Below are 25,813 nucleotides of genomic sequence, written 5' to 3' on the forward strand. Positions count from 1 at the left end.
AAAAAAAAAGACTTGAAAAATACATTAAACATTTCTGTGTTGAATGTAGAGAATTATATCTCATACCAATTATTTGGGCTTTACTTGTTTTGACTTTGTTTTTCTCCAAGTATTATCTCCACCAGCTGGTCTAGAGAGAAAAATGGAAATGTATAAACTTCCTATTTCTTCTGTTGTACTGTAGGATAAAAAGTCATGTCAAATAACAATTTGAAAATACCCAGTTTATCTTAAGTTGTATTTATTTTTGTCAAAAAAAAAAAAAAAAAAAACCTTGCAGTCAAGCTACTTTGTAATTTTTCTATAAGATGTAGGAAAATTTGACTAGGTAAACTTGACCCAGATACTGCCTGGCATGTTGTGAGGTTGTAGGTTGTCACTTCCTACCCTTATTTAGATAAGCACGGAAGCAAGCTGTCTTCCCTTCCAGGACTAAAGGATAACCATAAGGCACTTACCATGGTGTGTGCCTGGCTCCGGGTAAATGTTAGCAGTACTTATGATAAACATATTAGCACCTTCTTTGATGAACAATCAGATATTTAACCTTGAAGGTAGTGTTTCCATTTTAATCCAGGATTTGAAAAGGGCTATGTAGACATAATGTTAAGGCCTATAGCAGTATGCCCCAGGAGTGCAGAAAACACGATCAGACTCCTATAATTCAATGTTTATTCCTGCTATGTGTCCATAGTTTTCCCAGCAATAGCTCCCCACTGTCTATACTGTCATGGAGACAGAAATAGTCCTAAAACACCTGACTTGGAATCTAGTGTTTGCCTTGGTCTCTTGTTCCCCAATTTGTAGTTTTGACCCACCACTTTTGAACCTCCTCCACCACTTAGCTCCCATCCCTGCTGTAAAAAAGCAATCACAGACCTGACATTCTGTGCACACCAGGCCAGCTGAACCTGGCTCTTAAGCCATAACATATGATTATTACTGAAATATTATATATACAAGTGTTTAATTCATCTATGAAGATATTATGTTTTGAGGACTTTTGAACAGGGCCAATCTATTATAAATTTCCTTTATTTAAATATAAAATTCTATAAAATCGATCACTTAACTAATAATCACATTTTTTCATATGTCAGTTCATGGCCACACGTAGTACAAGTCTTCCGGTACATGTCGTCTTCTACGTTTTCTTCTGGTCCATACTCGTGTTGATGAGCAATCGTTTCCCTTTTCCACAAACTGCTTCTTACTGCTCGCCGCAATTCTGAGAAAAAAATACAGCTTTTCAGTAGTGTTTTTTAGCTGAATCCAAAAATAAATCCATCAGGCTTTCAGTGTGTATGTATTTAAACCATATGTTTTACTTATAACCTTAGTTTTATAACAAGTCGAAGTTGATTATACAAACTTGACAGGCTTACTTTCTTACCTGACCACCTTGGCCAGTGAAATCATTGGAGTCGTTGGAGGAGTGCGAAACGAGAGTCAGAAATGGGTATATGGTTAACAGAACCAAATTCAGAAATGAGAGGAGTAGGCCGGGCGCGGTGGCTCATGCCAGTAATCCTAGCACTCTGGGAGGCCGAGGCGGGTGGATTGCTCAAGGTCAGGAGTTCGAGACCAGCCTGAGCGAGACCCCCCGTCTCTACTAAAAATAGAAAGACATTATATGGACACCTAAAAATCTATATAGAAAAAAATTAGCCGGGCATAGTGGCGCATGCCTGTAGTCCCAGCTACTCGGGAGGCTGAGGCAGTAGGATCGCTTAAGCCCAGGAGTTTGAGGTTGCTGTGAGCTAAGCTGACGCCACGGCACTCACTCTAGCCTGGGCAACAAAGTGAGACTCTGTCTCAACAAAAAAAAAAAAAAAAAAAAAAAAAAGAAATGAGAGGAGTAACAGAACCGGGTACATTCAGACATGTTTGACTTCAGGTAACACGATGCCACAGTAGGAATGGGAGTCAGTTGAGATTAACTAAGAAAAAGAAGTATTTCTAAGTTCTGTGTTTGTAAGTCAGGAGCGACCTTCTATAAAAGGTAAGTCAAGCTTTGCTTGCGAGAAAATTAGAAAATCAAGAACTCTACTGCTATGCCGAGGTGTTTTCATCTTGGAAAATGTGCTCGTGCAATGGATCTCAAGTCTGTTAAAGTTCTTTATATTATAAAATGACAACATTATTTTAGGAGAGAGGTTGCTTATTTATTGCAAAGTACAACCTAAAAATAAGAATCAAAGAATATTAAGAGCTGGAAAAAAACATAGAGTTTTTATTTTACTTCATTTTATTTTGCAGGTAGGCAAACTGAGCAAAGACAGCATGTGAACCCAGGCCATCCTAGTCCAACGTTAGGAGCTTTTTCTGTTATTTCATGCTAAAGTCATTTTACAGAGAAAATTATCTTGGATTCTCTGAAAGCAACTAAGTCAATCATATTTTAAAAGTTCACATTTCATACATATTACCTTAAGACACACACCAAAACTTAGTGCTAACTGGAAATTAATAAGCTGGTAACTTCTCAGTTTCTAGTTTAATGAATAAAAAGCAACACTAATTGTTTACATTTCTGTTCTCACCAGTGATCCACCAGCTCACCACTGTCTTGGACAGTAACACCGCCTAAGGGAGATTATGATAGCTATCTTGATCTCAACCATAAATATCAACAAACACTAAGTAATCACATTTTTTCTAATGCATTTAAGATCTATGATAAGTAGTATCAAAATACTACTTGAATCTTTGTATTTTCAGCTTTCATTGTAGCATGAGAGATAAAAGCAAACACACAGGGCTATGTATCGGGCCGTATTCTAAGCACTGTAAATGTATTTAATCCTCACAACCCTTTGAGGTAAGTAGAACGATCCCAATTTTGCAGATGAGAAAGCTAAGGCACAGAGAAGTTGTAGGCTGCCCAAGGCCAAACAGCCAGTTGAAGACGAAGGTACAGTCTAGCTCAGGTCCGTGTTCTTAACCACTAAGCTGTGCTGCTTTTTTCACACCTCCAGCATGAAAAGCACTTGCTTTGTAATTAGTTTTACGCTTCAGTGGTGAAATACACCTCTAGATAGATAGTTTCCAGCCTGGGGGGAATCACGTTCACTCCAACGCTAATCTTTGCTTCTGTCAGTCTCCTGTCATCCCGAAGAACCCTGGTTTCTCTAGATATATCTGCAGTGCCCTTCCCTCCCTCCTTTTATTATTTTTGCTTAGGACATTTTTAAAATAAAAAATAAATGAAATGATATGCTGACCAGAACTACACAGATGCCTTCTGATTTCAGATAATAGTAGGAATATGTTTCCTGTTTGAGTTCCAACACCTGCTTTTCAACCCTGTTCTGATGTAAGCTATCCTATGCACTTTACCACCCCACTGAGAAAATACCTCAAAATTTGATTGCAGCCCAATGGAAAGAAGGAAGGGGAGGGAGGGGAGGGAAGGGAAGGAGAAAGGAAGGAAGAACTAAAGGAAAATTATTTTCACAACATTAAAAAAAAATAGCAAAAATCATCTAGCTTTCTAGCCATAAATGAACCTAAGGTTTTATAATGACTTTGACTTTTTCTTCCCACCCTTCAGCTAGTCTATCAAGCTATGTAATGATAAGAATAAAGTCCTACCTTCTGTATTTACTAGACAGTCCTGGAAAAACTTGTGCCAGAAAGGAAGGAAGTATTTAAAAACGGATAAGTTTGTCTTTTTCTTGCCCTTCTTTCTCTTTCTGAACAATCCAGTCCTAAAGCCATTAAGTGGAGCAGGTAAAGTCGGCATCCCAGGAGAGGTAAGGAAAGCTACCCCAAACAGGAAGAAGCAAGTGATGGTAAATTGGTCACATACAGGGGCTTTGATCAAGTCGCTCCAGTGAGGATAATGGGAGCCAGGGTTCTCATTACCAGAGAAGGGAGTTATAATAAGGGAGAAAACTAAAATGAACCCTGAAATTTTGGATTAGAACTGGATGTATCAGTGTAAACTCAAGGTTTTTGATATATATATATGTGCATGTGTGTGCGTATATATGTACAGACACACATCCACACAGACAGAAATATACATGTGCTTTTTGCTAGAAGTGATGCTCAAAAAATGATGACATGTCAAAAGGACACAAGAGATAGCCATTGGGCCAAATCTGAGACAATTTGAACATGAAAATAATTAGGGACAGAAATGTGCCAAAAGCCAATAAAAAAATAAAAATTAATGAGTCCACCCGAATAATAAATCAATGGGGGACAGGATGCTGCCAGCTGACAGCCGGCTGGTTGAACGCGGAGGGAGCGCTGGAATTAGAAAACAATTCTTGCAACCCTCATATAAAGGCTGGTTTCAGCAAGAAGCATCAATAGATGGATGTTAAACGTAGCGGGGAAGGGTTAAGGACAAATCAGAAGTTAAAATTCCCACCACCTAGGGCTGATAAGACCCCACATGCCTCCAGATATGAGTACCTCACTTATGTACTCTCCCTGGCCTGAGATGCACACCCTGCAGAAAACACCAGAAACACTAGACAAGCCCCAAGGGAGAAACATTTTCAAAAAGGCAAGGCAGGGGAAGCAAGGATACTCTTCCTCAAAAATGTCAATGTCACAAAAGACAAAGGCTGTGAAAATATCCCAGCATATGAGAGTTTAGAAAGGTACCTAAAGCCAATACCCAATCCCAGACTGGATCCTGTTCTAGAAGAGACTCAACTAAAAAGGACATTATTGGGTCTACTAACAAAAGTAGAATGCAGATGGCAGATTAGATAAAAATAATAAGTCAATGTTAAATTTACTCAAGTTAATGATATTTTGTTTATGTAAGAAAATATCCCTATTAGGGATAGTAGTATTTAGGGGCAAAGGGTGGTGAATGTATGCAACCTACTCTTAAATGGTTCAGAAAAGGTAAATATTGTGTGTGTGCACATGATGAAAGAAAGCATGCAAATGGTGATGCCCACGGCACGAAGTGTTAACAATAGGTCAGCTGGGTAAAGGATATATATGGGTGGTCCTTTGTACTATTATTGCGTTTTCTGTAAATTTGAAATGATTTCCAAATAAAAAAGTTAAAAAAAAAAAAAAGCAGCTATCTTAAAGAGGACTCCACTAGCCAACTTTGGGACAATTTGAGCATCAAAATGAATAATGACAGGAATGGACTATAATACATTGATTTTAGGATAAGAATCCATGAGTCCAACTGATGTTTAAAAAAAATCAATTTTTGAAACGGGAGGAAAGTCTTTTCTTTCCAAAAGAAGCCAAATGACAATTGCAGAAGGAATGACAGAAGTAGAAAAGCACCATTTATATCCACCCTAATAATTGCCTCAGGTAAGACTCATCCCTGTGTGGTAAAACCACTGAGTGAAATGTAAGGAATGAGATATTCACATGGTGTCAGATTTCTTACTACTTACAAAGAGAAGAGAGTATCTTTACAATGGAGAAATCTGGCAGATACCACCTTAACCAAGTAGTCAAACTCTAAGTCCCTTTGAGAGGAACTGGTACCATGTGTCTCCTGATATGCCCTTGGACATATCACCTGGGAATATTCCAACCAAAATATTCAACCTGCATCAAATCATGAGGAAACAAGCTGCTAACAAATCCAAATGGAGGGACACGCTGCCCAACAGCTGCCATGGATACTTCAAAGATGTCAATGTGGCCAGGTGCAGTGGCTCATGCCTGTAATCCTAGCACTCTGGGAGGCTGAGGCAGGAGGATCGCTTGAGCTCAGGAGTTCGAACCCAGCCTGAGCAAGAGCAAGGCCCCATCTCTATTTAAAAAAAAAAGAAGAGTGAGACTAGATCTGGAATAGACCTTGGGAATGCTAAAGACACCTGGGATGCAGGTTGGGGGAGGGGTGGCGGGACACATCCTTTGTCGCATTGAAAGTCTAATGGAGGCTGGAGGACAAAACAGTGCTTTACCATGTTACATACCCCTAGTCCCATTGGCCTAGAAACAGGTAACACAGAGAGCTGTTACCTAAGGACTACCTCTCCTGGAAATCTATAAATATGTTCATGATAACCAGTTTTGCTACTGATATCTTTAGGGAATACTTATACATTTTACCTAAAAAAGATTTCCCCTAAATCCTTATTTCAATGAAAAACTTACTTTATACCATTCTAAAACTTGTATTCAGTTTAATATCTTACTTTTGAGGCAGTGTGTATGTATTCAAAGAAACTCAGTGCTGCTTATGAGGTAAACTTACAAGAGAACTAGCTGAGGGAAGACCAGATACTTCTAAACCCTTGATGGGAGGGCAGGAAGTATTGACCTGGGGCACCCCTTGTTCACTGGAGATAAAAAATTAGAAGGAAAAGACACAATAATATGTGATGCTTAGATCTTATTTTCTCCTTTATAAACCAAAACAGAGTAACAGGGAATTGTGTCCCCAAACTCTCCTGAGAGAAGCCCCAAAACGGTCATAAATACAACTGCAGGCCTAGGATGTAAAATGTCCACAAATTTAGAAGGGTCCCCCAGATGGGATTTTCTTACCTACCTCTGTTAGGGAGGAAGTGCATAGTAACAAATAATGAAGACTAAATTATTTTCCTTTTTCTGGAAGGGCAACCTCTAGTACTAAATAAGAGAAAGCTGAGTATAACTAAAGAAAAGCCTCATCTCCACCTTATTTGTGGACAGGAGCATGCAAACCCAAACCGTTCTGTGTATTTGACCCACTTGAAAGTTCTCATCCCAAATCAAGGCCAATGCGTACTGGAGTTTTGACATTCAGTTAAACTGAGCAGCAGTGATGGCACCATCTCTGCTTCGGCCTTTTTGGATCTAAGAGATCTGTAACAATTTGAATTCACTGACAAGAAAACTCTTGTCTTTCACCTTGTCTATTTATATATACTTTATACTATTTATATTTTAATATTTTTGTAAGATGAATTCTAGAAATTGCTAAAATAGGACATCATATTCTAAAAGCAGGTAAATGTAATCTCTTACCTTTCCATAAAGAAGTAAACTGAGTCAGCTTCTTTGTGGATCAAAATCAGAAGACCAAGAGGAACCAGGTTCCAATTTCTTTTCAACTAAAAAACTTTTAGACTTGCTTTTATTCCTCTCTGTTCTGAGCCAACTGCACAGTAAGCTCCTTGTTTCTAATCTCTACAGTGTCTACTCCACTCTCAGCCCTTTGTGGCCTAGACAGGAGGACGGGAACATATCCACCAACCTCTAAAGTAAATCTGAAGTAGAGAAGAAGCCATAGTTACAGACGGCATCAATCACGCTGACCTCTCTGCACATTCAACACCAGAAAACAGCAGCGTAATGTTTATAGAACTGACAGAATTCAGATATTCACATGCAAAAAAACAAAAACATTCTAACTTGTAGAGACTGGAAAATGTATCGCTCATGTAATCACTTGGAAAAATTTCCTCTAAAGACATGCTTCATTCAAACAAGAGATAAAGAAACCAGTCCTAAGAGGTCTAACTCTGAAAAACTTCAGGGCAAATTTGAACTCTTCAAGGATGAGGAAATCCATAGTACCCTGTCTAGTGATTAATGGCAACAATTTAATATAGTGAGAAAAAAACAATTATATTTAAGTTTATATTTCTTTAAAAAATACCAATGAAAATTATACAAATATTTTTTAAAAGTTCTGTTCATACTAATACTTAATATATATGCTTATCTTGATAGAATTTTTATAGAAAAAAGCATGAGATGAAACAGATGCTATAATCTTTTATTCTCTTTGTCAAATTACAGGAATTCATTTATTAATACCATTAGATGACATCGTGACCAAACTATAGAATTAGTATCTAAGAAAAAATTATATAGTTCTCCTTTTTTAAAAATATTTCATCACTATGCAGGCCTAAGTTTCTAATTAATTCTTTCTCTTTTATCTCATATATTATCTATCCCAAAATACCATCTGGAAAGTGGTTTAAGGCAGCAGAGAGAGAAGAGTTGAGGTGATTTCAGGTAGCTGGGGTTAACAAAAACCCTAGACTATTATACAAGCAAATCTGTAACTATGCCCTCCTCTTTCACACCCTTTAAGATGCCTTTTTGTTACTTTCTTTATCCTTCAAGGCTCTCTCCTTGCTACTGGAAGAGAAAAAGGGCTGGTGTGGGACACTGAAAAGATTAAAGAAAAGTGCTAAATTCAATAGAAGTCTTTCCAAATCCTCTCAATCAGTCCTTGCTGCTATCTTTGTATACTGGATACAGCAGTGGCTAATTTAAGGAAGACTCTTCAGTAAAATGCTCTTATATGGCATAGTTTGCTATGGGAAACCTCTCTACAAAGCCACACAAGTGTGCTTACCATATGATTCAGTAATTGATGAATAACTATAATATATATAAAGATGTATATAAGGATGTTTATCATGGGGTTGTCTTGACAAACTGCATAAATGTCCAACAGTGCTTTTTATACAAAAACTTTTAAAAGGGTCTATGCATAAAAAAGAAATGGAAGAACAGACATTGAAATGTTGCTAATGATTGTCTCTGAGTAGTAAAATCATGGAATAAGAGGTCTTTGTAGTTTTCTAACTTTTCTGCACTGTACTTGAATTATACTTGTAATGAAAAGGGGGAAAAATTCCTCACAATGCGAAGAAACAAGGAAGGCTTGCATTCAGTTTTTGGTTTTGCTTTTTCATTTGTTTTCAAGACATCCCATTCACTCCCCCAAACCTCTTCTAAACCCTAAAAACATATATGGCCACGACATTCATTTAAATGAATTAGTGCATGTATAACCCAGTATATACAGAAAATATGTGCCGTCTGTACACACTTTACATCACAATGGGACTGTACATAATTACATGAAGAACATTTATGTTTACTTTTTTAAGACTCTTTTTTAGGAATTCTATGGTCCAGCAGAAAGTACCCTTTGTGCTCCTGCAGCATCCTATGTTCATCACTCCACTGTACCTATCACACTGCAGTATGGTTTTAAGTTTCTCTCCTGGCAAACGGTGACTCCAGCACTTACGTTAGCACAGTACCTGGCACATAGTTGACACTTAGTAAATAGAGACGCATTGATGGACGGATGGATTAACAGACAGATGTACACAAACATGGATGGATGCATGGACAAATGAGTGCAGAGACAGACGGACCAAGGGGACAGATGGCTGCATGCAGAGACAGACGCATGGATGGAGGAATGACTGTACTTCATGAAGACTTTCAGTCAAGAAAGCCTGGTTCCAGTCCCAACTCTGCCAATAACTATCTATATAATAAGTCAAGCCACTTTTCTGGGTCTTTTAGTCATATTAAAATAAAAGTGATTAGACTAGCTAACATCAGAAAGTTCCTTCTAGCCGCTGAATTAAGTAACTTAAGACTTAGGGCACGTTTTTTTCATTTTAAGCAGTTAGAGGGGCTTGTTGGTGGGTGTCTGTTTTTTATAACATTGTTGATCATATTTAAGATTTAACTGATGCCAAATCCTTGACCAGGGACACTATCCCTGATCCTAATGTCCCTATATAAAAACTTGATTCACTTTAAGCTTACATGCTTTTTAAAAATGCAGTATTGTGAGGTTTGAATTGAGAGCCTCAAACACCAACATATTGAAGGCAAACTTTAATTCATTTTTTTTCAACCTATGAAAAAACACAATCTACTGGTGACATTATATCTTTAATGTCTTTAAATGGGAGCAATCCAGCTAAAGGCTTTTTGCAAAGTGGTAAAACTCAATCCTTCATAATAGAAAATGTAGCCACTTACCTTTTACTTTTTTATCAAACTTCTTCTGTTTCATTTTTTCTCGGTTTTCCTGTCGAACTTCCTTTGCTTCTTCTAATGCTTCCTGACTACCCCAAACTTCAAGAGACCTCTTCACAATCTACGACACAAAATCTATATTTAAATTAGTTGTGATTCAGAGTTGCAAAATATTATAAAGTTATAATTATCAAACCCAGTTACCAAAGAATGATCTAACTTGAGTACAAATTTATAGTTATTTGAAATTTAAAAGGTTTTAAATATTAGTAAGAATGCTAATAAAACATCTAAACCTATGAAACTCTTAGTAAATATATGCTGAATTAGATTATAAATAGAAAAGTTGTCCTCTGACTATACTGTTGTCACAGGAATCAACAGAAATACATGTGCACAGTAGGTTTGATGAATTTTGGCAGGTTCACCAAAGAAACAGTTTGTTGACAGATAGTGTCAACAGATGCATTAAATACGAGGTCATCTCCAACTACAGGAAATCAGCAATTACAACTCATCTCCTTCTGGATCAATAAGCATTTCCATCTACTTGACTAACTTCTGATCTGTAGAATACAAACGTTTTTTAAAACTTTGGGTGGGAACTAAACTACGGCTATATAAGGCCACACAGAGTGGTATAATGGACACTGGAGACTCAAAAAAGGGAAGGGAGGGTAAGGGATGAGAAATTATTACATATGCGGTACAATGTACACTATTCAGGTGATGGGTACACTAAAGCCCAAACTCCACTACTATGTAATATATGCATGTAATGGAATTCAATTTGTACCCCCAAATCTATTAAAATTTTTTTAAAAGGGAAAAAAAAAAAAGAAATGCAAAGCTAATAAAAATTATTGGCAAGTAAAAAAAAAAAAAAAAAAAACACAACCCTTTGGTATTTAAATGACCTAAAAAGTCTTCCTTCTAGTTTTAAAACTTTGGATTATATACATCTTTACTTTTTATAATATTTATTTAGATTTTAAGAGAATAATTTACACACTAAGAATTATGCTCAGGATACCTCTCACAACATGTTAAAGGGACCAAAATATCAATCAGTGTAGCCAAACTCAGATTTCTGCTTAACATAATGAAGTGATACACTTGTATTTCATAAATTCTAAGACACTGTATTTTCCACAATTTAACATCCCTGAAAATGCCGCACCACCAATGTGCTTACTGGTACTTTGACAACTATGAGTCAGAAAGTGGTTCAGAAGAACTGAATTCTGAATGTAAAGAAGTTTAAGAATATCTTCATTAAAAAAAAAAAAGAGTATCTTCATAAATCTTTTGCATTTACATTTTCCATTTTATGTATGAACAAGTGTGATATATGACAAAAAAACTACAATAAAGTCTAACAAGCACTAGTTCTTTAAGTATAAAATAAAAGCATCAAATGATAAAAAAGCACCAGTTGGTTTAATTAACAGCATTTTTAAATTTTTAATGGTACATAAAATAATGGTGAATCTTCTAATCAATAGTCTTGTATTTAATGAAATTCAGTACATGTTTTGTTTCACGATGTGGCTTCTTAATTTTATCTGAAAATATGGGATTTTTTTTAGTATATTTCAATTCAAATTGTGCTCTAAAGCAATGCCTCCCAATATTTTAATACAATGACACAAAAAGATTATTACAATATTTGTACCATTCTGGGGTAGATACAGGATGCTTGAGACTCACGGCAACTGGCCTGTGCACTAGCAACCCCAGCCACTAAGTGGATGACTGTCTTGGCACACCTGTAACCCATTGCAACAACTGGAGTTGAGAAGATCTGCTGAGAGATTAACTAGAGTTACATGGAAAACTGTTAGCATTCCACATGGGTATTTCTCAAATAGAGTTAGATTTTAGGTATTTGTGTAATTCCTGAAATTTTTATTTTTTTCTTAAGATTTCTTTTTTTAAAGGGCAGGTAGGGGTGGAGGGAGCAGGGGAACAGGGTCTGACTCCTATTCCAAATTTCTGTAGTTTCCAAATTGTACTCCTAACATCACTCAATAGCAACATATTTGTTCCAAACTACCATACCAGAAAGCAAAATATGAAAACATTAGAATATTAAATGTCATGACTCCGACTCGTGCAAAACAAGGGGATTTTTTTCACTCTCTGTAAGTAAAAACTAAACTAATTATTAATATAACTAGTTCATTGTTAAAACTTTGCCTGAACCAGAGTTTAAAAGTAATGAATAAATCATATTAGAGACCTGCAGTTTTAAATAGAGTTTCATATCACCCCATTGTGAATGATGAGGATTCTTCTTCACAATAAATTTAAGAGCTGGTTCTCTTTTTTCTAAATCACAGTCCTTCAGAAGGTATTCTTCTTTTGCTTCTGTTTTAGTTATAAGCCTGTGTTTATCATCGGCATCTCTGAAAAAAGATTGAGTCTCTTATATAAATTCATTATTTTAAATAAACTAAGTTTTCAAATAGCCCAGCCACCGAGGGGCATGCACACCAAAAGGCACATATAAAATACTTTTTCCTGCAACTCTCATGGTTAAATTAGCAGCATAAAAATTGTAACAGAAAAGTGCTTCATCTTTTCCTTATTCTGAGTTGTGTCACATCAGCAGCAGATCCATGCCATTTAACAACTTAAGAATTTCTTTAAAGTCCCTCTTATTCCAGAAACGATTTGAAATGACTTATAAAAGCAGAGCAAATATAAGTGAGAACAAAGACTCAATGAGAAAGAAAATATCAATTGAAGGATAAAGTCAAGGTGGGTAAGAAATAAGATAAACATGCAAGGTCCAACCACCCCAACACAGCTGAGTTTCCAGTTTGCTCTAAGCTTTTTCAAAACCAGGGTAAAAATGGAGACAAAGTCAATCACACAGTTCTCATCTACGTGCCAGGTACTGTTCAAGGCACTAGGAATACAACATAGAATAAATAAGTCTTGTTTTAATGAAGCTTACATTCTAGTTAGGAGACGATAGTCAATTAAGAAATATAGGCCGGGCGCGGTGGCTCACGCCTGTAATCCTAGCACTCTGGGAGGCCGAGGCGGGTGGATTGCTCAAGGTCAGGAGTTCGAGACCAGCCTGAGCGAGACCCCGTCTCTACTAAAAATAGAAAGACATTATATGGACAACTAAAAATCTATATAGAAAAAATTAGCCGGGCATAGTGGCGCATGCCTGTAGTCCCAGCTACTCGGGAGGCTGAGGCAGTAGGATCGCTTAAGCCAAGGAGTCTGAGGTTGCTGTGAGCTAAGCTGACGCCACGGCACTCACTCTAGCCTGGGCAACAAAGTGAGACTCTGTCTCAACAAAAAAAAAAAAAAAAAAAAGAAATATAATGATGACAGGTAAAAGTGCTATAAGGAATAGAAATTTTCAGATAGGCTGGGTGGTCAGAGAAGGACACTGATGAGGGGACATTTGAGCAGAACCCTTAAGAAGTCTGAATAGCTAGAGGAAGAACATTGCTAGCAAAGGGAACAGCAAAGGCAAAGGCTCTAGGGCAACAGCGTACTTTGCAACTGGAGCTCCCAGCGAGAGGGCCAGTATAACTAGAACACCTACAGTAAGGGATGGTGAGGAGTGCTGGGAGATAGAGACAGGAAGGGCCTTGTAAGCAATGGTGAAGATAGTTTTGTTCTAAACGGGATTAGAATATTTTGAGCAAAATGCTGTATCAAGAGGAGACTCCAGGGGTGCACCACAGAGGTGGGCAGAGACCAGTTAGAACACCAGTGCAGTGGTCCAGGCAAGAACTGTTGGTGGCCTAGACTGAGGCAGCCGTGGGAGGGAGGATGAGAAGTAGATGGATTCTGGATAGGGTTTGAACATAGAGCCAAATGAATTTGGAATCACACATGGGATAGTAGAGGCATAGCCAATGAATGAAGCTGGCCAAAACGGTAAACACTAAAGAGCAGGTACAGGTCAGGGAGGGGAGAAATCCAAGGTTCTATCAGAGAACTCTATCACAAAACCAAAGGACAGAAAAGCCCTGACTTCCACAACAATGCAATATATCAATGTAACAAAACTATACTTGTACCCCATATATTTATACAAATTTAAAAAACTAAAAAAAATAAAGCTAAATGATTTGGAAGTGTAAATAAACTAAGGAAGAGGACATGCAGACTACACTGTATTAAAATTATAATCTTCAAAGATGTTGAAAGGAAACAGAATGGAGGGCTGTGTTCCTAATTATGTTTAAACACAAAAGTATGTTTTTTCGAGACTACTACACAACTTCTTTGAACTGATATAACAGGTGCTTCCATTTTCTCATGCAAATAGAATTATATGCTGTGCTTCAGTTCCCCAAAGCTCTGTTGACCTTTAAGGAGAGTGATATACTGTGGACCTTAACCACTATGTCAATGGGAAATGAGTTTATAATTTATAATTCCAACTGGGGTGCCAGAACATTCCCAGCCATATATCTGATCATGAGACCAGAGACATCTCCCATTCTATCTACTGAGGATTCCACTCAGCAACAAGCCAATGACAATGGCTCCCGGTGTCTGCAGCAGGGACTTTGAAAAGGTGGGTCCTCTAGGCAGTTGAGCAGCTTATCTGGGGCTACAGGTACAAAATAGGAACAGGAGGGCCAAATAAGATTCCAAGATAAGGCCTTCAATGTGCGAAAGACACTGACATAGGATTTGGCTAGGTAAACAGCGATGGGAGAACCATGTAGAGTGACAAAGATTATTCTGGGGTGATATAAAAAGAGGATAAAGTCTAAGAGAAGAAGAAAAAGAATAACAGAAAAATGTGATTTTTTTCCTCATCTATTCTCTTTATGAGGGTAGCAAAAGATAAATGGAAAAAGGTGTTCTACGTTCCCCTCCTCTCACTGCAGGCCCCAGTGCTCTGACCAAGGTGTCAACACACACTGGGGTAAGTAAGAAACAGAGGGATCCTTAGGGCTGGGTGAAGAGAAGGGTTAGGAACTTGCTGCTGAGAGGTGGTTAAAAGAAAAACCCAGGCCAGCAGAAAGGAAAATGAAATTTCTATGGCAGAACCAGGGGCATATTGTAAACTTTGAAAAGCACAGGCTTCCTATAATATATTTCTTTGGCAAAATGGAAACCATAGAAATTTTAGGAAATTCTCAAAATAAAAATCATAATTCCTAAAAAAAAAAAATCAAATCCAAACAGATATAACTATTGTTTTGTCCTAAACCTACATGCAAACATTAGTAAGAATACTATCTGAAATAAAATAAGTACCTGCAGTTGTCACAAGTGGCCAAATCAAAGTGGTTCATAAGATAAGAATCCATAAATTCTTTCCCACATTCTTCACATATTGTATAATCAAATTCCATAACAGGTCCTAAAGAAAGGAAAATTAATTATTTAAGTTTCCTTTTTTGTGACTAGAATAATATATTTTTCTCTATTTTATTAACTTAGCACCATGTATTTTATGCCTGACATGAATATATTTAAGTAAAAGACAAGACAAAACCTTCATTAAGTTATCTTCTGTTTATCTAAGACATTCTTAAAGAGGGAAAAAATAAAAGTAATATAAGGGGGAAAAAACCTAGCAATTCAACAAGTATTTCTGACCCCCAACCACGTGCAAGGTACTTGTACTAGTGTCACAATGCAGCTATAAGAAATTGCCACAAATTGAGCGGCTAAAACACAAATCTGTTACCATACAGATCTGTAGTTTAGCCTGACATGGGACTCGGTGGGCTAAAATCAAGGTGTTGGCAGGGCTGCATTCCTTTCTGGAGGTTTAGGGGAGAACCCATTTCTTTGCCTTTTCCAGATTCCAGAGGCTGCCTTCATCCCTGACTCATGACCCCTTCCCTCCATCTTCAAAGCCAGCAATGGTGGCTTCTCACATTACATAACTCACTTCTCCCCAAACCGCATGTCCCCCTGACTCTCTTCTTATGCTTTCCTCTTCCACTTTAAGGAGACTCATAATTACTGGGCCCACCATGATAATCCAGGATAATCTCTCCATCTCAAGGTCTTTAACCTTAACCATATCTGCAAAGTCCCTTTTGCTATGATAAGGTAATATATTCACAGATTCCAGGGCAATTAGGACATGGACATCTTTGGGGACCACAGTTCTGTCTACTGCAGTACTGTTCAAAGTACAAAAGAAATTAGTCCCAGAGGGAGGGACAGGAGGGATCTGTTCACAGGGGAGACAAGGCACTCACATACAACACGGTAAAGAGCAATAAAGAGCAAGGCATCAGTGGACAAGACAATACAGAATTCACTTCCAAATGGGAAAATTTTTTCTCCCTCCATTCTACATACTACCAACAAAGCAAGTAGCTTCCTCTTTATCTGTCTCAATTACTGCGTTATAAGCCCCTTCAGGGGAGCTATGGTATTTAGCCATGCATCCTCAACAACCAGCACAGAAACCCCTTTAGATAGGGTAAAGCTAGATTTTTTAAAGACTTCAAATGCCTAGCTAAGGCATTCTTAATCCTCTAAGAACTGGTTCTCCCAGCAAGTCTCTAAGTTTTACTAGTAAGTCTTTATGTCGAATGCTACTGCCCTAACCCTGAGAACTGCCACAATGTAGTTGCATTCCCCTATAGATCGAAAGTACATAATGGAGTTAATCTTCTAGACCAAAGTTCTCCAAGTGTGATCCCTGGGGTGCCAGTAGCAGCATCACCTAGGAACTTAGAAACAAATTCTCAGGCCCTACCTCAGACCTACTAAATCAAAAGAAATTCTAGTGACAGGGCCCAGTAATCTGTGTTTAAAAAAAAAAACCTTCCTGGTGATTCTGATGAACCACTGTTCTGGACCCTAAAAGTATTTGATAGGCTTTGCTTTATATGCAACAAAGCTTAATGATTTAAATAAATTATTTTGACTTTTCTCATTTATGCTGAAGAAATAGACTGTTTCTTAAAATTAATCAAGAAAAAGTGATAGAAAATATTAACCACTCCTCTTTTCTTCTACCTACGTAGGTCAGCCACAGAAAGCTGTGCAAGTACGCCCCTTATGCAAAAGCATCTTGCCAAGGGAGCAAACAGGATACAACACAGCCTATAACTACATGCTAAGCCATGAGCTCTGACCCAAGCTGTATCAACCCAAAGGGAGCCTTTTTCTAATTTGTCACCCAAAGAGAACAGTTTTCCTAATGTGCATAAGTTCACTACCAGAGTTTATGTGCAAGCAGCAGCACATCAATGCATGAATAACAATAACACCTGCCACATGCATACCTTAGTCAAGTAGCAAGGCACTACCATAGGTTCTCAACAAATATTTGTTGAATGACCTGTTAAATAAAAGCATAGGCTTTACAGCCCATGATAGATTTAGGAATCCATAAAAAAATATACTTACAATGAGTCTTCATAGCCTAAAATCATATTGACTTTAAAGATCATTGCATTCAATGTGTTTCCTCCTAATGCAGGACTTCTTCTCTATAATATTGTGGTCCGGTAGTCACCTTTCAATCTCTGAACCCCTCCAATGCTTTGCTAGTTAGAGGCAGTAATTCACATGGTTAAGAAGTTTCTCTATTTCAGAGTCACTGTGAGGCTCACCTGTTATATGTACAACATTCTAAGTGCCAAGTGCTAAATACACTTAAGGTACACCTTTATTATGATGGGCTGAAATCTCCCTCACTGTAATTGTCATCCATTGCTCCAGGTTCTGCCCTCTAAAGCAAATCACCATTAAGTATGCTCCCTCCACCATGAAGGAGTGCCTCTTGCATTTGCAGGCAGCTGGAAGTATTCTCCAAGTTAAACCTAACCAGTTTTGACAACTGTTCCTCATATGTCAATTTCAAGACTTCTATTCTGGCCACCCTTTTTTGGACACTATACGCTTGCCTATATCCCTCTTAAAATACAACACACAAAATAAAAACAAATATTTTAATCCTTCAAGTTTCAGCTTCTGAAAACATTTAGACACACACAGACTAGAACAGGGCTACTATTAATGCCTTGATGAATACACAACACTTTTGTTGCTGCAGCTAAAGCCTGAAATGGGTTTTTTAAGTTGTTATATTACACTACTGCCTAACTTATGATCAAATAAAGTGTTTTTATCTTTTTCAAAGAGGGTAAAATTACCCTCATTCTGAGGATATGTGTATATATAAATGATTCACCAGTGTTAACCTTAGATAATAATTACATTATTTTTCTGCCAGGTCTCCCTATTTTATCTTTTGTAAATTGCTTTGTTTCTCCAAAAATAAATAACAGAATGTCCTAAATTTTATCTCTTAGGTTCTGGCCCCTCATTTCAGCCTATCAAGATAATTTTGAATATTTATATATTGGCTGTCCCTGCCTATCATAGAGTAACAGAGAGCATCAACCCCTAAATACACCAACCACAAGTTAAACAATCATTTCCATATGTATAGGTGTTTCTTTGATTTTTTTTTTTAATTATTAGCAAAACTGTCAAACTTTGTTACTCTTATAAAGTTAATCTGCTCACAGATTAAGGTAAGTGTGGCATTATTTAGCATCAGTTTGCAAAGAATTATGCATATTACACAAAATAACCAATCTAGATTTTTTTTTTTAATTTCAGAATATTACAGGGGTACAAATGTTTTGGTTACATAAATTGCTTTTGTACTGTTTGAGTCAAAGTTATAAGTGTGCTAAATATTTATTTTCTGAAAAACTCACTTTACCTGGTTGATGAACAACATTTCCAATTTTGTGTTCTTCTTCTTCCTCTTCCAAAATGAAACCTCCTTTAGTGTCAATTATCTTTGGGGCTGCTTTTACATTAGTCACACCTACAAAAAGTAAGTAAAAATGGTCAATAATCAAACTTGGTAAGCCCATATGTTCCCCTGTGCACAAATAGGAAATTTCTTTAAATTCAATATACAGGAGGTCCCCAGGTTACAGACAAGATACATTCCTAAGAATGTCTTTAGGCTGGATTTGTATGTGACTCAGATCCCTGATGAACAAAGCATATATGGTGGTAATAATAATGATAATTATTGTCATGAGCTATAATGGCTCATGTGGTAATGACAATACAGTGTAATACTGTAATAATAATGATACACCTGTCCTGTAATATTAAGTTATGGAAACTGTTGTGCTTTTTCTTTTAATTCAAACAAACAGAACATAAAAAGAAACTCATATAAAAAGTTTAGATAGGAATTAGGAGAAATTTCAAAAAAGAATATTAAAGATTAACATTTACCTAATGTTGCATCAGGGCTAGGCTAATAGGAATGTTACGCTTATTTTGATCTTCTAACCAAATTGATAATGACCTTTCAAACTCAATAATTAATCCACTACACTGCTTAGTAATAATTGGTGCTTTTGCCAGGCACAGTGACTCATACCTGTAATCCTAGCACTCTGGGAGGCCAGGGCAGGAGGATTGCTTGAGCTCAGGAGTTCCAGACCAGCTTGATCAAGAGTGAGACCCCATCTCCACCAAAAATAGAAAAATCAGCCAGGCACAGTGGCGCACACCTGTAGTCCCAGCTACTCAGGAAGCTGAGGCAAGAGGATTGCTTAAGCCCAGGAGTAAGAGATTGCAGTGAGCTATGATGCCACTGCACTCTAGCCAGGGTGACAGAGAGAGACTCTGTCTTAAAAAAAATAAATTATAATTGATGCTTTCATTGGAGCACTGCCTTTCATGTGTTCCATTATTCTCACTTTATCCTTTATAATTGATAATTATTCCAACAGCTGAGTGACTGAACCCTAATGCTTTCCCAATGAATGATGGCATCTGGCCTTTCTCTGAAGGCTTATTTCTACTTTTGTTTCCATTTTAATCACCTTTCTCTTCACTGCAGGCTCACCTGGACTTGCAGGGGACTTTCACTTTGGAGGCATGGTCATAAGGGCACACACAGACTCACAAAATTGAATAAAAAATTCAAGACGAAAGTGATTCTGTGGGTAAGCAACCTTATAGACAATGCCATAACTTGGGGTTGTCCGTAACTCAGGTAATGCCTGTATATCAAATAAGGGAAGGATGTCCATGATCAGCATTTCTATTCAACATCATACTGAAGGTCCCAGCTAGTATAATACAGCAAGAAAACCAAAAAAGCATAAAGGTTGGGGAAAAAAAAGAAATAAAACAGTATTCTTTCACAGATGATGTGACTATGTATTAAAATAGCCACAAGAATCTACAATTAGAATTAAGAAATAACATACTACACAATATACCCATTTAACAAAAACCACTTTATACCTACTAAATCTATTGAAATAAAAAGAGAAAAAAATTAAGAAATAGCAATAACCTAGGAAGAGAGGTGTAAAACCTCTACACCAAAAACTACAAAACACTAGGAGAAATCAAAGAATACCTAAATTAATGGAAAAATACACCATGTATAGATTTTAAGCCTTAATATTGTAATAATATCAGTTATCCCAAAATTTTTCTAAAGATTCAAGGTGATGCCAGGTAAAGCCCCAGCAGTGGGCTGTGGGTGGGGTGAGGGGGTCCTGACACCCTGTTTCTAATATTTATATGTAAATAGACAGAACTTAGACTAGCCAAGATAAACCTGAAGAACAAAATTGGAGGATTTACACTATTAGATTTAAAGACTTACTATAAAGCTTCAGTAATTAAGACACTGAGGTATTGGCACAGAGACAAAGAGGCCAATGGAACAGAAGAGAGAGTCCTGAAATATACATACGTATATTTGGTCATTTAACTTAACAACAAAGGCTCCATGGCAATTCCATGAGAAAGGATAAGTTTTTCAATAAATGGTGCTGGGATTTATGACAAAGGATCCACTACACAGGTAGGAAAAGATGGTCTTTTCAATAAATAAACTTTGACTCTACCATATATAATACACACACACACACACACACACACACACACACACGCAAACTTAAAATGGATTACTGTCTTACATAAACCAATGGAACAGAATAGAGAATCCAGAAATAAAATCATACAGCTATGACCAACTGATTTTTGACAAAGCAGACAAAAACATACACTGGGGAAAGGATGCCTTATTCAATAAATTGGGCTGGGAAGACTGGATGGCCACATGCAGAAGAGTGAAACTGGATCCCTACCTATCACTATACATAAAAATTAACCCAAGATGGATTAAAGACTTAAATGTAAGACCTGAAACCATAAAAATTCTAGAAGAAAACATAGGAAAACTCTTCCAGATATTGGCCTAGGCAATGAATTTATGTGTAAGACCCCAAAAGCAAATACAGCAACAACAAAAATAAATAAATGGAACTTAATTAAACTAAAAAGTTTCTGCACAGCAAAGGAAATAATCAACAGAGTAAACAAACAACTTACAGAATGGGAGAAAATATTTGCACACTATACATCCAGTGAATAGCTAATATCCAGAATCTACAAAGACTCAAACAAATCAGCAAGAAAAAAACAAATAACCCCATAAAAAAGTGAGCAAAAGACATGACAATTCTTCTCAAAAGAAGATAGACAAATGGCCAGCAAACATATGAAAACATGCTCAGCATCACTAATTATCAAGGAAACACAAATTAAATACATGAGATGCCACCTTAACCATGTCAGAATTTCCATTATTAAAAAGTCCTATACTAGATGTTGGTGTGGTTGTGATAAAAAGGGAATGCTTATACACTGTTGGTGGGAATGTAAACTTGTACAACCACTGTGGAAAGCAGTATGGTGATTCCTCAAGGAACTAAAGAAGTAGACTTACCATTCGATCCAGCAATCCCACCACTGGGTATCTACCCAAAAGAAAAGAAGTCATTTTATCAGAAAGACACCTGTACCAGAATGTTTATCACAGAACAATTCACCATTGCAAAAATATGGAATCAACCTAAATGTCCATCAACTGATGTGTGGATAAAGAAAACGTGATACGTATATACCATGGAGTACTGCTCAGCCATAAAAAGGATGAAATAATGTCTTTTGCAGCAACTTGGATGGAACTGGAGACCATTATCCTAAGCAAAGTATCTCAGGAATGGAAACACAGATACCACATGTTCTCACTTCTAAGTGGGAGCTAAACAAAGGATATATATGGTCATAAAGATCTGTAATGAACATTGGAAACTAAGAAGGGGGAAGATGGGAGAGGGTGAGGGATAAAAATCTACCTATTGAGTACAATGTACACTATTATGGTGATGGATACACTGAAAGCCCTGACTTCAGCATGATACAATCTATCCACATAACAAAAAACAATTGCACCCCCTAAATTCTTTGAAATTGAAAAAAAAAGGATCATTGTCTTCAATGTAAAAAGTAAAACAATAAAAGTTCCAGAAGAAAACAAAGGAGAATAATTTCAACAATTTGGAGTAGTCCACGTTTCTTAAACAGGACACAAAAAATACTAACCATAAGAGAAAAATGCTAAACTGGACTTGATTAAATTAATAACTTCTGTTCATCAATACACCACTATGAGAATGAAAAGAGAACATAAACTGTGAGATGATACTTGCAATACAGTAGTCTCCTCTTATCTGCGGGGGATATCCAAGACCCCCAGTGGATGCCTGAAACCTCTGATAGTACTGAGCCTTATATATACTATGCTTTTTTGATCTGATAACCCAGAAAGGGATATGCTGGATGAAGGGAAGATTCACATCCAGGTAGGAATGGAGCAGGACAGCTTGAGACTTTATCAAGATACTCAGAACAGTGCTCAGTTTAAAACTGATGAATTGTTTGTTTCTGGAATTTTCCATTTAATATTTTGAGCCATGGTTGACCACAGGTAAGTGAAACCACAGAAAGTGAAACTGCAGATAAGGGAGAACTAATGTATGTGCATCTGACAAAAGACTCATACCCTTAAGATATAATAAAATCCTATAAATCAGTAAAAGACAAATAACCCAACCTAAAAAAATAGTCAAAACACCTAATAGGCACTTCACAAATGAGGGTATCCAAATGGTCAATAAGCACATGAAAAGGTTCTCATCATCATTAATCATTTGGAAAATAATTTACAAATTAAAACCATAACGAAATATCACTACACTCTCCCAAGAATGTCTAAGAAAAAGACTGGCAATACTAAATAGTGAAGATATAGAACAACCAGTACTGTCACACATTGCTGGTGAGACTGTAAACTGATAAAATCAATTTGGCAATATCTACTAAAGCTTAACATACACCTCCCCAATAGCCCCGCAATTCCATCTCTAGGTATATACGCAATGGAAATAAGTGTGTATGTCTACCAAAAGACATATACAAGAATGCTCACAGAAGTTTTATTCATAATACCCCCAACTGGAAACAACCTAAATATCCATCAAAAGGAAAATGGAAAAATTGTAGAATACAAAAGAATACTATGTAACATACAAATGAACAAACTACCAACACGTGCAACAAAATGCATGAACCTCTCAGATACTATATTGAGCAAAAAGCCAAATGCTGTGTGATTCCATTTATATTAAGCTCAAAAACAGATAATACTAACCAAATGTTCAGAATAGTAGTTACTTCGGAGGGGGAGTGGTGTGTACATTGACTAGGAAGTAGCAACGGGAAAACTTCCAAAGTTCTGGAAATGTCTGTATTTTGATCACTATGGTGTTTACATGAGGATTTACAAGGCAAAATTCAGATCAGTACATTTTACATATTAATGTATATTATACCTCAATCTTAAAAAAGACAAATTTAATATGTATTATTTTGCTTAAGTCATTCCCATTCTCTGGCTTCAATTTCTTCCTCTATTAAATGAAAGGATTAGATTATAATCCTTGTTTCCATTGTTAATGGCAATTCTCATCCTATACTATATTGCCTGTTTATCTCTCTACATCCCTTCATTAGACTGAGTGCCTTTATCTCTGTAACTCTGACAAATAATAAGCATTCCATGAGTATCTACTGGATGGACAGAAATGGATGAACATACAAGAACATATGATTTTGACTTCATGAAACAGTAGTGCAGCAAATGAATGGAATGACCATAAGTGCAATGAGAATTAAGAAGAGGGAAAGCTGGAGTAGAGTAGTCAATGCCATGACTTGAGCAGGATCCTGAACAGTGCTAATAAATCATGCCCAGAACAAATCCCCATTTCTCTCTGCTGCTATCTCTTGCTGCTTCCTCGGGACCTTAGCATCACTCTTAGCACCACATTCTAAGAAAGTTTTTTTCAGTCTTTTTCAAGGTATATGTCATAACACACAGTGAAAACGAAAAGTGTATAGTACACTGAAATAAAAGTACTGCAAAGATAAAAATCCCAGCACTTATACAACTCTTGAAACATGACGGATTGTACCCAATGCTACAACACAGTTCAGTTCTTAGGTAACTGCATAAGAAATCTTACAGAATATCAATTCTACCTTGCTTTCCATAATCAGAAGTTTAATTTAATATCAGTTTTTGCTGTTTTTCACTTTCTGTTCCACAACCCCGTAGTACGTATCTAGAAACTTTTATGGAATCATGAATATAAATAAATTAGTGCAAATGAACAACTTTTTGTCCTGACTCTAGAATGCCTCAAGTTGAGAAAGGAACAAAAGAAAACCACTAGAAAGCAGAAAGGATGAGATCAGAACCATGAAAAGTGGCTGGAATTTGCAGTTTAGCTGTCAGTATGAATATCAAGACATGCAGCCAGCCCCAGGCTCTTCTCTCCCTTCCTACCTCTGGCTGATAAAAAGGGGTAGTAGATAATACAGCTCTAAACTGTGCTCATCTATTCATACAGTACAGGATAAACTCAGGAACACGAGTACTTCATGTTAGAGGTAGTCCTGAAGAAGTGCCTGTCAACCAAACTGTATTTTAGGTACCCAAGGAAAGATTATTTTTACTTGACCCCAGTGGTGAATTCTTCTATAACAGAACAATTTGCAATGAGCAATCAGCCCTTAATTTACTTCAATCAATAAATATGTTTCGGGTATCTACTTTTTGCCAAGAAATCGTAGCAGGTTACATATCCAAGAATATAGACTCATGGAATCTATGGGTTAGAAGGAATCTTAAAGGTTTACTATCCAGTCCCTTCATCTGATATTTGAATGTCATCTATTCCATGTCAGTAAAGATTCTTCAGTCTTGATTTGAGCACTTCTAGTAAAGGGAAGCTCGCTAGGTCTAGAAGTAAACCGTTCCACTTTTGGCAACTCTAGCTGTTGAAAGTTCTTCCTTAACAAACACTGGACTCTGCCCCTTTCATCAACTAGTCCTAGATATGTAGGCCAGAATCACGACCTGCCTAATTCCTCTTTCTGGGAGCGCCGAGGCGCTGACAGGCACTGGCTGGCACCTCCCGGCGCGGGCGGCCGCATCTCCAAGCGCAAAACCGAATGTGGGCAGCCCAGGTGCAGTGAGCAGAGCCCGGGGCCGGGATTCAGGAGGCCTGGGTTCTACCGCAGAATCTCTCTGCGGTCGTGGACAGGATTCTTCGACGAGGCCCGCCGGGTGGATTCCCTCCCGGGACCCGGGACTCAGCCCGCGCAAGCGCGTCTGGGGACCAGGGAGACCGGGAGAGGGAAGGGGCAGGCGCCGCCGGGGCCCAAACCTCCAGTAGCCGCAGCCGCCATCGCCGGGTAGGGCCGGGCAGCCAGCCGGGCCTGGCGCAGCATCAGCGCCCGCTGCCGCTTCCGCTCGATGCTCGCCCGCACCGAGGCAGGCAGCTCCGCGGGTTGTTCTGAAGCCGCTGGCTCCAGCGAGGGGCCCTCGGCCGCCGCCATCTCCAACTCGCCTAAAGGACCGCAGCCCTTTGCTCCGCGCACGCGCACTGCGCGCCGAGGCCTGTCCTGGGCTGGGTCCCTTCACCAGCCCTGTCTTTGCGCTCCCTCCACCGAGCGGCCTCCGGGAGCGAGCACGCCTGCGCAGCTAAGGGGGCGGGGGAGAAAGGGAGGGCGTGGGTCTGAGCATGCGCGGAAGCCCGGGCTACCTACCTGCCTGCTCACCTTCAACCTGGGAGGAGGGTTCGTACTGAGCTCATTTTTCAGAACCCGGTCGTCTTTAAAATGTTCCGCTTGGTGGTTCAGAATATGGGCT

At 37.9% G+C, this 25,813-nt stretch overlaps 1 protein-coding gene across 2 annotated transcripts; it reads right to left on the bottom strand.

Moving 5' to 3' along the window:
- Positions 1–336: 336 nt before the first annotated feature.
- On the bottom strand, positions 337–25,606 carry XPA (XPA, DNA damage recognition and repair factor). 2 transcript variants are annotated; one of them, XR_011234121.1, is made up of 7 exons: positions 25,329–25,606; positions 18,428–18,535; positions 14,980–15,085; positions 11,975–12,140; positions 9,736–9,853; positions 6,955–7,196; positions 1,167–1,228 (listed from the first exon to the last, which is right to left on the bottom strand). XR_011234121.1 is itself a non-coding variant. In XM_069476615.1 (6 exons), the coding sequence occupies exons 1-6, from the start codon at positions 25,498–25,500 to the stop codon at positions 1,080–1,082; spliced, it is 819 nt and encodes a 272-aa protein (XP_069332716.1). In that variant the 5' UTR covers positions 25,501–25,606; the 3' UTR covers positions 337–1,079. The 2 variants fall into 2 exon arrangements, 1 of the variants encoding a protein (XP_069332716.1); XM_069476615.1 differs by lacking the exon at positions 6,955–7,196 and having other exon boundaries at positions 337–1,228.
- Between the last annotated feature and the right edge of the window lie 207 nt (positions 25,607–25,813).

Source organism: Eulemur rufifrons, chromosome 7, assembly GCF_041146395.1.
Source record: "Eulemur rufifrons isolate Redbay chromosome 7, OSU_ERuf_1, whole genome shotgun sequence".
NCBI classification, from domain to species: Eukaryota; Metazoa; Chordata; class Mammalia; order Primates; family Lemuridae; genus Eulemur; species Eulemur rufifrons.

Bases quoted from the DNA above. Each gene is read 5' to 3' on its own strand.
- XPA (XM_069476615.1), bottom strand. From the start codon at position 25,500: ATGGCGGCGGCCGAGGGCCCCTCGCTGGAGCCAGCGGCTTCAGAACAA. The intron at 15,086-18,427 runs GTAAAGTGAGTT...TCCTTTCTTTAG, and splicing joins AAATGTTGTTCATCAACCAG to GACCTGTTATGGAATTTGAT. The intron at 9,854-11,974 runs GTCTCTAATATG...TTTGTGTCGTAG, and splicing joins AACTCTATTTAAAACTGCAG to ATTGTGAAGAGGTCTCTTGA.